Source organism: the organism of the source record quoted next, unplaced genomic scaffold (genome assembly GCF_019419815.1).
Source record: "Pyrus x bretschneideri cultivar Hongxiangsu unplaced genomic scaffold, Pyrus_bretschneideri_v1 Contig15, whole genome shotgun sequence".
Lineage (NCBI taxonomy): Eukaryota > Viridiplantae > Streptophyta > Magnoliopsida > Rosales > Rosaceae > Pyrus > Pyrus x bretschneideri.
In genome coordinates this window covers 3763745-3776303 of record NW_025999446.1, presented here as the reverse complement: position 1 = coordinate 3776303, position 12559 = coordinate 3763745, and the positions used below count along the sequence as shown (strand labels likewise).

The 12559-nt window shown below is 36.0% G+C and overlaps 1 protein-coding gene across 1 annotated transcript; it reads left to right on the top strand.

Moving 5' to 3' along the window:
- Nucleotides 1–7633: 7633 nt before the first annotated feature.
- LOC103944564 (serine/arginine-rich splicing factor RSZ22A-like) lies at nucleotides 7634–10130 on the top strand. Its single transcript, XM_009355034.3, has 6 exons — nucleotides 7634–7770; nucleotides 7915–8031; nucleotides 8166–8254; nucleotides 8985–9228; nucleotides 9447–9560; nucleotides 9807–10130. The coding sequence occupies exons 2-6, from the start codon at nucleotides 7943–7945 to the stop codon at nucleotides 9841–9843; spliced, it is 573 nt and encodes a 190-aa protein (XP_009353309.2). The 5' UTR covers nucleotides 7634–7770; nucleotides 7915–7942; the 3' UTR covers nucleotides 9844–10130.
- Nucleotides 10131–12559: the final 2429 nt, after the last annotated feature.

Below are 12559 nucleotides of genomic sequence, written 5' to 3'. Positions count from 1 at the left end.
AATTTTTAATTACAAATTTGTCCATTTGCAAAATGATTGATAAAGACATTAATTATCTTATTTTGTTTAATTTAAAAAAAAAAAAAAAGTTGGGCGTGGGAGACGATTTGCCTACCTTAAACCCTAACTCATATTTTCATCTCTCTTCATTTAGAGAAAGTAAAAAAATATCAATGGACTTAGAAGATTACTTTTTCATTGAATGGGTGGAAGATGACGCTTCTACGGAAGAAGTAGAAGATTATGTTTCCATTGAAAAGGTAGAAGAATAATTTGTGTATAGATCATTTGAATTTGTCCATTGTACTTTTGAATTTATCGTTGTCGAATTCTTTTGAATTTGGATACCTCTGTCATTTCCATTTGAATTTGCAGACCTCAATGGTTTTCATTTACATATTATTTGTTTTTTTTTAAGAGACAATTTTATAATTTCATATGTATGTATATACTAAAGGTTATTTTGGAAATAATAGTGGGTAAGGAAATGTGACATCCCACATCGCCCAGGGGAGTGATCCTTAAATGTATATTTCCATCCCTACCTAGCACGAGGCCTTTTGGGAGCTCACTGGCTTCGGGTTCCGTAGGAACTCTGAAGTTAAGCGAGAATGGGGCTAGAGCAATCCCATGATGGGTGACCCACTGGAAGTTGCTCGTGAATTCCCAAAAACAAAACCGTGAGGGAATGGTAAGCCCAAAGCGGACAATAACGTGCTACGGTGGTGGAGCGGGCCTGGGAAGTGGTCCCGCCCGGGCCGGGATGTGACATTTGGTATCAGAGCCTAACCCTGGTCGCGTGTGTGCCGACGAGGACGTCGGGCCCCTAAGAGGGGTGGATTGTGACATCCCACATCACCCAGGGGAGTGATCCTTATATGTATATCCCATCCCTACTTAGCACGAGGCCTTTTGGGAGCTCATTGGCTTCGGGTTCCGTAGGAACTTCGAAGTTAAGCGAGAAGAGGGCTAGAGCAATCCCATGATGGGTGACCCATTGGGAAGTTGCTCGTGAGTTCCCAAAAACAAAACTGTGAGGGAATGGTAAGCCCAAAGCGGACAATATCGTGCTACGGTGGTGGAGCGGGCCGGGGAAGTGATCCGCCCCGGGCCGGGATGTGACAGGAAATAACATTTTAATTTTTTAACTTTTTAAGGTGGGTGGGAAAATAAGATAATGGGGTGAGTCTAGTAGCTCTCTAAAATTATGAGTAATGTTAGAGAGACTAAATTTATTTATAGACAAAATTTGTAAACTAAATGATGTGTCACCAATAGGAAATAAGCATATTTATGAGATTGTAGTTCAATCCATAGTTGAGATAGTTTTGTGTAATTTATCTTAATTTTTTTTATTTGAATCATATTCTAGTTTAATCTGAACTACGAATAGAGAAATTCAAACTTAAGTGCAGAAGAAAACCCACATTCCTCGTCTAATTTAATATGAGATTGAAATAAGTAAGTAGAAGCATGCTCATCTAATTGATCATTGATGCGACTTGTACGGCAAGTAACATATGGGCACAAAAAAATTGGACAATGATCATGCGAATTGTGCCACTTTTAACGTATTGAATATAAAATTAAGAGTAATGTTAGGAAGAATAAATTTATTTATAGATAAAATTTGTAACTTAAATGATGCGTCACCAATAGGAAATAAACATATTTATGAACGCTTAAGTAATAATTCAATCGTCAACTTCTATGTCATTTAGTTTACAAGATTTTGTATACAAATTCAGTCTTCCTAACATTACCCTAAAATTATTATGTTTTTAATACATTGATATTATGTGTGCCAAGGGATGGGAAGTGGGCTAAACTTCATAATAGGGTTAATCATAATAATTTGGTTCGAATTTGCATTTGTCAATAATTGAATATAAGACATGTCAGCTCTGTAGAGAGATCTAGTTAATGCACAAAATATTTGTCCTAGAATCTTAGGCACCGAGATACATAAAAAAAGAGTTTATTTTTCACCACCCTTTCTTTATCTTTGGTAGAAAACGCCAAGTTCAAATTTAGACCTCTTATTTATAAATGAAAAAAAATACCACTAGACCATAGTACTAAATGACAAATCATTATATTCAAGTCTCAGGAAAATTTATGGAGAAAAAAATTGAGTATATTTCCTTCCTATCTCATTCTTAATTGATATGAATCCAAACCAAAAACTTTAATCAATGAGAACATTTATTAGTTAAGCATGGGCAAGGCCTAGTTGACCTCTACTAGTGATGTTTAGGAAAGGATAATGGAATTTAAGACTTCGAGTGCAAAAATAAATGATTCTAACTATTTAAGGTACAAGTTACAAGCTGCTCACATTAAATGTAAAGTTTTATCTCAGAAAGCCTCGCCACATTATAAAGAAAGTGACAAGTTTGACATACTCATTTGTTCATGGAAGGCCACTTCTCCCACATAGAAAAAAATAAATAGATAAAATCATGTATGCACCAAAGCTTTGAGCCGTAGTATCATAATGATCAAAAGATTTAATACAGGAATCCTTATTAGCACTATCAGATATTCATCTTACGCTCTCCGAATGCCCGATGAGCATATATAATTCAATAAGTATACAAGCTCACTTAATAATATCCCAAAGAAGATTGAAATGATGTCATGGAGAGTGAACACAAACCCTTCATTTTTCTGATATCATGGGCGGCGACTTGTGCTTGAAAAGGGACTTAAGCCATTCACAACCTCTAAACAAGTCAGCTTTGTCAGGTAACACGTTATTATTGCATGGTTGGTATTTGCCTTGGTTGTGGAATTTTTTGTTCTCTTGTCTTCTGTCGCAATCAGGGGCGGATCTATTAAGAGACCAAGATGGTCCTAGGACAATCCGAAAGTCAGAATAGTTGGCTGTGAAGACCATTGAGGACCATCTAAGACCTGGTTTGGTACTGAGGTGATTCTGAAAAAAGCTGTTATCAAAAAAAGCTGGGAGCTGTTTTTATGTTTGGTAAACACTCAGCTTCAGCTTTTTTTTCACAGTTTTGGATGAAAAAAAGCCAAAAACAAGAAGCTGCAAAACCCAGCTTTGAAAAACCGGCTTTTTTTCACATCTGTTTTACATAAAAGTTTACCAAACACTCTAATATTACTTTTTTTTTTTCAAAAGCACTTTTACAAAAAAGTTTACCAAACACTTTGCTGCTTTATTTCACAGCTGCTTATTCTCACAGCACAGCAGAAGCAGCTTTTTTTCAAAGCACAACAATACCAAACCAGCCATATCTGGGCATTTGGTGGTAGTGCCCGCGGGGAAAGAAGACCAAAAAGGGAAACCTGAGGAGGAGGAAGAAGAAAAACAGCTTTTTTCAACTTTTTACGCTCGACAATATGAGAAATTTTTAGTTGTGACAGGAACACGGATGGTATACAACGTGTTTTTATGTAAGTGATGGAAAATTTTAAAACCTTTTAACACATATATCCCACTATTTATCTAGGAACACGTGATGTACCGTCTCGTGTAACGATCACACTGAAAAGTCTCTCCAACAATACGGCGTCGTTTCATCCTGTCATTTAATAAGTGTTTGCTTTATGGCCATTTGCTTTTGGACCAAGGCGTTTTCTAGCTTTTAGAAAATTAAGCCACGTCACTTTATTTTACGTCTTTGCTTTTCTTTTCTTTTTTTAGTTGAAATTATATCCTTTTGTTCTCTACCGCTTCCTCATTCTTCCTTTCTTTTATTGATCTATTTTTTAATTGATATCAATTTCATCTTGTTTGCGTGTATGTTCTTCTCTTTGTTTTATTCATTTTTTATTATTTTCATTTGTTTGCTTCGTTTTCTAATTACAGAAGACAATTTCTATGCTTATTTTACAATAAAAGAAGAAAGAATGTTTGAATTCGGGACGCCGTGGTTGAATAGGAAAACTCTAAAGAATGTTTGAATTCGGGACGCCGTGGTTGAATAAGAAAACTCTAACCACCAGAACAATGCATCACTTGCATCGTTTGCTTCGTTTTAAACCAGTCATAAAAACTGAAAATAAAAACATTTAGGTATAAAATGCTGAAACTGAAACCTTGTGGTTCATTTTGGAAATGATTCCAAGCTGTAGTATGTAGTGTGTAAACGAAAAGTTAGTAGTTCATCATTTAATTTTTCAAGGTTTTTCGTCTAATTTTTTTCAAAGCTTCTAAATTGGGACCATCCGATGTTAAAATCCTAGATCCGCCACTGGTCGCAATCCATGATCTCATGCTACAACTTTTCTTCTTTTGGGTAATGGCCTTCACAATGTGCAATAGAAAGCTAATATTCATGATAAACTATATAAAATACATGCCACATGTACGATTTGAAAGACTATGGAAAACTTCACAGTGTTCTCTTGTCTGATTTGATGTCATGTTTCATGGCTTCACATGATTTGAAGAGATATAGTTCATGCATTTGGGGATGATTAGACTCTTCATAAGATTGAAAGAGATATTTGTAATGTGTACACATGCAATGTTATGCGTCAAACACTCACATTTGAAAGAAAGATTTGTGATGTACACGTACAATGCACGACGTCGGACGCATAAAACTCAATATTTTGTGACGAGTTATGTATCTTTTGATTAGGAAGAAAATGATGACTAATGTATTTTTTTGTTTTGTTTTTTTTTTTTAGGATTATTAGTCTCCTCGTAAGATTTAAGAACAGTTTGCTCAAGCAACGTATTGCATCAGACACGATATTACAAAATTTGATTACTTTTTGTGACGGGAAATTCTTTTATCTTGTTTTTGAGACAAGAAAAATTATATGAAATGAGCGTATACACTCATGAGAGATAAGTTATTTTTTCACAAGAGTCTAACCTAGTACTTTGAAATTAGACAAGGTTTGAAATGGGCCAATGCTATGATCATTTTCAATTGAAATGGACAAATAGAATGTTCTATAGAAAGTAGAGCTAAATTCCAAAAAGCACGAGTACAAAAGAAAGAAAACAAAGAAAGAAAGGGAAGAAAGGGGTGGAGCAGCCGCAAAAGATGCAACGCATATCAAATTGGCTTGTTCTTCCTCAGTGAAAGTGATTAAAAAGTAGTTTAATGAATAAAATAAAATTAGTTTTAACTATGTATAGTGCTTGCACTAAGGATTGAAGAGCTTAAGCATGAAATGCTAAGGAAGAAAGAAATTTTGTATCACTTCTTTTATATTATGATTGAAATTCCATTGACATGTCAGAAGAGAAGAATGATAGCTATACTAATTAGATATACTCTAAAGACACCCTCAGTACCACTATTGAAGATCCCACTTCAATTCAATCTTAGTGAATTTCCGTTTACTGATCCTATCTTTCGCAAGGGATAATGCTATTCACACACCTATTTTTGTCTGTTACACATATTTGTTAATTTTTGGTCATTGATCTTAATCTATTCATTCAATCCGACGACCAAAAAATTGAATGGATGTGTGAGAAGTAAAAGTGAGTGTGTGAATGGCAAAGAGTTAGTTTGTTCTACACTCCAAACTCCAAAGTAACAAGTTTATAAAAGTACTTTGAACTAAATGAATAAAGCCACTTAGTACTACGGTCTAATGATATTTTTCTACACTTGTAAGTGAGAGCCTTAAGTTCGATTCTCGCCAAAAGGTGAATTTGAATCACATTATTGCTAGTCTATTGTGAGGCAAAGCTCATCCCCTCCCCTTAGAGTAGAAAATATCCTTTATTCAAAACAAAACAAAAAAAGATGAAAAAGAAAATAAATATAAGAAATCTACACGCCGTCTCAAATTTTAACACAAACGAAAGTTGTTCGTCTTCTTGTTGGAATCAAAGACATTTTATGATTGAATCTTTGATCGAAAGCAATTGGGGGAACTCTTTTTTTCGGCTAGCTTTGAAGCATCCAATTCAAAAGAGCTTAATTATTATATGACCCAAGGCTCCACAAATCACTAGAGACGATTCAGATGAACATGATTATACAGCAAAGTAAAAGCTTGGAGATTTGGTGAATTTGGAATGGATTTGCATTAATCAGTCCCCTCTAGTAGTGTTTTTGAAAGCAAAAAAATTAAATAAAAAAGAATACCAAACAAGACCTAAGAGAATTGTTGAATGAAGATCCTACAGTTATGGTATTAATTACGAGAGATTTTCTAAGGTGCTGGACACATGACTCAGTACACCAAATGTCATAATAAAAGTGGTTGGATATTTGAATATTTTTTTCCCAACCACTTGTATTATGACACTTGATGTACCATACCGTATTCCCTGCACACTAAAAACTTTCTTCTCAATTACAAGGTCCTTGATCATGAGATTTACCTTTGCAATTACCATTATACTCTTCTCTCCCTATTTCCCGTTCCTCGCCCTAGGACCTAGGGTTTGTTTCTTCTTTCTTTTTTCTCATCTGATGTCTATAGTTCTGGGGTTTCCGATGGAAATAAATTATGAGCTGCAGTACAGAGCTTTGGGTCTTGAGCAATGTAGATACAAGTGCATGTTATTTGAACCTGGGCTAATAAGTTGACACTGCTCTTCGCCGTGTGTTGGGCTGGGCCTTCTTTGCAAAATGTTTATCTAGGCTTATGCAAATACCGCTCTAATTTCTTGGGCTCCTAAGGCACACCATTACCATAAAAAATTAACAGCAAAAAATGGAGTGATTATTTTTTAGGATTTTTATCATAAATGATCCTTATAACTGATCATCACCATCAAGATGATCCTTAAAATTGAAAATCAATCAATATAATCCCTGAAAATGGGTGTTACAAATCAATGTGATCCTTCCGTCACAATTCTATTAAAAAAATCTGTTAAGTGCTAATGTGACACATAAATGAGCTCCATAAGTCATTTTTTTTCCTCACAAATGGTCCTTGAAATTGCCCATGACATCAAAATGGTTCCTGAAATTGAAAATTGATCAATATAGTCCCTCAAGTAAGTGTCTCAAATCAATGTAATCATTTTGTCACAATTCTATCAAAAACTCTATTATGTGTTGATGTGACACATAAATGGGTCACACAAGTCTAATTAAATTAAAAAAAATTACAAATAGATTTAATAATTTAATAGTTAATAAATAATTTCATAATTTAATAGTTGATTTATATGGATGACTAAATGGTTTCCAAATCAAATCAGTGTTTAAAGATGATCTTTGAACGATGATAAAGAAAATGAAATCATATTCATTGTCTTCCAAATTAGGCATCTCAATTGCATGTTATCATAAATCAACTTTAGACCCACAAATACAAGTATTTGGAAGAATACAACCACATGAAGCAAGAGCATCAATAATAAAATTTGGTTCACGATATACATGTCGAATATCTCAAATGAGAAATTATTGAAGCGAAAAATGAACATCTTTCATTAGAGTCAAATTCCACAAAAATTTTGAGTACATCCTTAAGCATGTCAGCTATGGGTATGTCAAAAATAGAACAGAAAGGTACAATCCCGCTCACCTAAAAACCTCGTTTGCGAGAGTGATACTGCATATCTACGCATTATACTTCATAAAATAATGTGTCATGCGATTACATGGGATACTAAGAGGGAAAAAAAAAAAAAAATCTGAGGGGATATGCGGATTGAAAAAAAAAAAAACTTTGAGGGGCCAATCTGAGATTTTAAACTTTAGAGGGGTCGTTGACCAATTAGCCTCCTATAAAATCCAAAACCTGAGTGACCGACCCCCAAAAAGGAGCTGCTGCTAGGGTTTCTCTCCGTCTATTTCGGCAACGCTCAAGGTTCAGATCTCTCTCCTACTCTTTCCCCTTTCATGATTTATATTCAGTTCGATTCTTAATCCCCCAAATCCCTAAATTTCACTACTAATCGTTGTTAATTTCTGATTAAATTTGAAAAATGTGTTCTTTGCTTTTGCTTTTTAGTTTGTGATTTTACAGCTTGATTCGAAGAATGTCTCGTGTGTACGTCGGAAACTTGAGTCCTCGAGTGTCCGAGGGAGAGCTCGAAGACGAGTTTCGTGTTTTTGGAAATATTAGAAGGTAATTCGCTGTTAAATTTTTGACCTTTCTGTCTGATTTGTTATAATATTTGTAGTAATTTACGCACGGATTCGTAAAGTGGTGTTATTTTTATGGAGGATGGTTGTTGATCTTTTGTGTTGTTAATTTCGCAGCGTGTGGGTTGCTCGGAGACCACCGGGTTATGCTTTTGTTGACTTCGATGACAGTAGAGATGCAGAGGATGCAATCCGTGAAATAGATGGTATGTTTAGTACTTGGCTGTTGATTTTTAATACGGGGTTTTCTTAGTTTATATCATTTGAATCCGCCATTAGGGAGAAGCATAAGTTCATCGGAACGTTTTGTTTGTGAAGCAGCATAATTCAGCTGAACAATGAATGATGGTATCTGTTTTGAGATGCGTATTTCAAAATCTTCCTTATGGAACCTGTGATTTTTCACGAATTATGCGTGTTCAACTAGGTCTAGGTTTCTTCTCTATATACTGTGGTCGTCACCTTCATTGAAATTTCTGAACTTTTTGAGATGTGAGATATCTCAATCAAAACAATGCTCATCATATAACGTGTAATTTAGTTGAACAATATTGATACCGTTGCTTGAGTTGTGAGTATTCTGTTTTCCTCTTCTAGAATTGTGACCTGCGGTCTTGTTTTTTATGATACACCGTTTCTTTTTTGATGTTAATCCTTTACTTATGCATTGATGGGTCTTTGGTTTGGCTTTTGTTGAACTTTTAATTAGCCCAGGCTAGCTGTCCCTTCCTAAGGGATGGAGGTCTCATGCCCTCCTTGGAATTATATTTTCAACTTGTTTGTCAACGATTCATACAATGGCTTTATTTTATTTCAATTTAAGCCTTCTCATCGAGTAGTTTATATGGTATTACTGGCTGTAAAAACTTTCTCTTTGTTTTCTGGTGTTCTAAATTTTTTTGAGCTGTAAAATGTTGAGTTTTTATTTTGGAACAGGTAAGAATAACTGGAGAGTTGAGCTTTCACACAACTCTAGAGGTGGTGGTGGTGGTGGTCGTGGTGGAGGTGGTCGTGGCCGCTCTGGCGGTTCTGATTTGAAGTGCTATGAGTGTGGTGAGCCTGGCCATTTTGCTCGTGAATGTCGTCTTCGTGGTGGTGGTGGTGGTGGTGGAGGTGGTGGTGGAAGGCGTCGTAGCCGCACTCCCCCTCGCTATCGCAGAAGTCCTAGTTATGGTCGCAGGTGATGTCATTTTGCCGTATATTCTTTACTTAATTCCCATTTTATTTTTCTCACGGTAGTCAGTTATCAAACAATATTGTGTTCTGGTGTATTTGGTATTGAAAGCTGGCTTGCTGGATGCAAGTTCACAAACATATCTCATAGCAGCTGTTATATCTAGGTTGGAGATGATTTCTCTTATCTAATACCTTTTTTGACATCTCTCTACTGTTAAGCAGGAGCTACAGTCCTCGTGGGAGATCCCCTAGGCGTCGCAGTTTGACACCACGAGGGAATAGCCGCAGCAGGTCCCCACCATACCGTGGGCGGGAGGAGTTGCCATATGCCAATGGGTAAGGCTCCTTGCACTACATTTTAGCAAATCCTGATGCAAGATTATGAAACCCTTATTCTACAGCATGAAACTAGTTGTGTTGGAAGGATGATTTTCCATTTCATTCATGTCATGATGGTATATATGTCTTATGCATGCGGACATTATTTACTGTTCCAATATTGGATGGTAGAGTATGGCAGTAGCTGTGTAACAGTTGCCATTGCTTATTTGTTCTCTGAAATATGGTGCTGAATACTTGCAGCAATGGTCTAAAGGATCGCCGCCGAAGCAGGAGTTAAGGAGTGCATGGATGGGTAGCCGGTGTTGTTTAAGAAGATATACTGGGATTAAGTGTTGTTTAGTGTGCTTGGACATCAGGACAACTATGTTTAAATTGGGGGACGCCCTCAGCCTCTACTGTCTCTCTGATTTGGTTAAGTTCCTTCCTTTCTTAACTCTAGCTCGTTTTACTTACCTTTGCAAAATAGGCGTAGGGATAAGGATCTTAAAGGTAGAGTCTTAAACATTATAACTTTGTTTAAGAGTGTTTCTGAGAATGCTGCTAAAACTCTATGCTTTTTCTGTGCTTTTTGTGTTGAGGTGTCGTCTGGTTCTTCTGCTTCATTGGTTTTGTTCTTCTGCACTCCCTGGCCCCTGGGATTTTTGTGCTTCACTACTGCCCTGCTCTGGGATCTTCAATTTTGCATGGTTGTTGGTCCCAGCCGGCTAGAGCTTCAATTTTGTGTTTCTGCACTCTCCCGGGGATTTCTTCACTGCCCTGCTAGTGGGATCTTCAATTTTTGAATGGTTGTGGGTCCCGGCCTGCTATCTGCAGAGCTTCTATTTTCCTTGAACTTCGCCGGTAGCTATGCGCCTCTCTCAAACTACTATAATGCATTTGTTTAAACTTTTACTTAAAAGGATCGAGCAGCGGGGTACGCGCCGAATGTTTGTGCAGGTACTCACATCTGTTCTTCAGAACTTTGGGTTGTTCATGAACGATAGAGTTGTTTATGCAGGTACTCTAATATATAAACGAGTTCGTTGCGTGTGCTACATGATTCTACTTTTTAGAGATTTGGCAGTGACAATAGTTTCTTAGTCCCAAAGCTCCTATATTCTTGGATTTGATCTTCAATTTGATCTAAAAATACAGAAAAACAAATTTGGTTCCAAGTTAAATTACGACTACACCGAAAGTAACATTTTTCTTTCTTTGCGTTGGATTATTTTATAGCTAAGTATATAGACATTACAAGCTTCTTGTTATTTTCTACTTTTTGTTTCGATATATTTGGTTATGATTTTGGTGACGCTGTGCATTAGCAATTCAAGATGATTTCAGAAAATGATGCTTTCAATTATTTTCTTTATGCGAGTATGGTTTTTGTTGGTATCTCCTCATCCATGTATTTGCAACAATGCGTTTATATATTTTAAAGCCAAATCCTGTAAAGCGTGACTGTCGAATTGGCCGCGGTATGACAAGTTAAACGTGACGGTCTATCCGTTATTTGCAATAATCGACTATTATAGTGTTATGCAAGAGGCTTGTAGCTCAATCGGTTAAGAGCGACAGGTTGGGTCATGAGTTTGGGCCTCTTTTCTCCGATTTTGTCTGTGTTGGGTTTTGGATGCTAATTGTTATAAGCACTTAAAGAAAGTCACCTAGAAGTGCCAATGACTAGGTATTTAGTTCTCCATAATATAATCAATTATGGTCTCCAATGCAAAGCTTACAATACAGCCCTTGTTGAGCGTTTAGGTTTAGTGTATGAGTAGAATATATAATCCACTATATTTTTGTAATAAAAAAAAAATTATAATACAACAAATCGGGCCTAAATTAAGAAACGATGGTGCTATTCATATATCTGTGTTTTCCTCTTACACGGTTGTTAAATTTTTATCTTTATGTGGATTGAAAAAACATATCGGTTAGAAAAAGAGAAAATTTGACATTGTTATGTCAGTCATCAAATTAACAATTAACGTTTATCTTTTGACATCTTCATTGGAGGTGCTCACTTATAATTCAAGTGATTAAAAATTTATTCTTACATTTGAAATTTTACGTTCGGTTTTCTTCTCCTGCACTATTATTTCAATAAAAACAAATAATTTAAACTACAAAAATGTAAATTCAAACCTACGTAGATAAGAGGGAGCACATATGACAAGTTAGATCACCAAATTAAGAAATAGAATTGAATTCTCACCGCTTTTTGTTTAATATAATTATATAAACATTCATGTTCTTCACGTTCTGTCGCTTCCTGAGATTTCTGCACATCTTTTCATCCCAAAGTTTCAGCCTTGGATCAATCTCTCTCTCTCTCTCTCTCTCTCTCTCTCTCTCTCAACTCTTCACTTTAATTTTCGTTTCAATTTGCAGACGCTTAGCCATGTTCGCTAAAGTAATGTGCTCATCTTTGAACTTAAGTTTGAATCCTTCGTCTGCAGGCTAGAAGAATATAGCGTAGAATATCCTGCATCTGTCATTGAACTCTTACTTTTTCTCTCTCGTTGAACTTCATATCACATTTTGGATTCTTTAGTTGCATGTGAGCAGAAGCTTCATGCAATGCATTAACTTACAATCAGCCACATTTACACGTCATTGACAAGAAAACACATTAATATAATAAAGGATTAGACGTGTAAATACTCAAAAGGTATATAATTAACACAATTTCAAAAGCTCAAGGCATAATGTGAAAATTTTAAAATATTATAGCCCGGTTTGAAAACTACCTCAAATCTCAAACTTGAAGAGTGTAAAATGTAATTGAGGCAGACTCAAAACAGGTGGCTTGTCAAATCAAAGAATTTCTGTTCTCTTCTGTAGAAATTTAGAAAGAGTGGTGACAGTATCTGTCTAATTAGACCTCCCAACCAAGGGCACTATCCTACAACTACAGCATGGACCCAGAATCACGTACATGCCCACCAAAGATCTCTGGCCCCAAAAAACTATGTGGCCCGAAAACGGACACTTCAAAAGCTTGAAAGTTA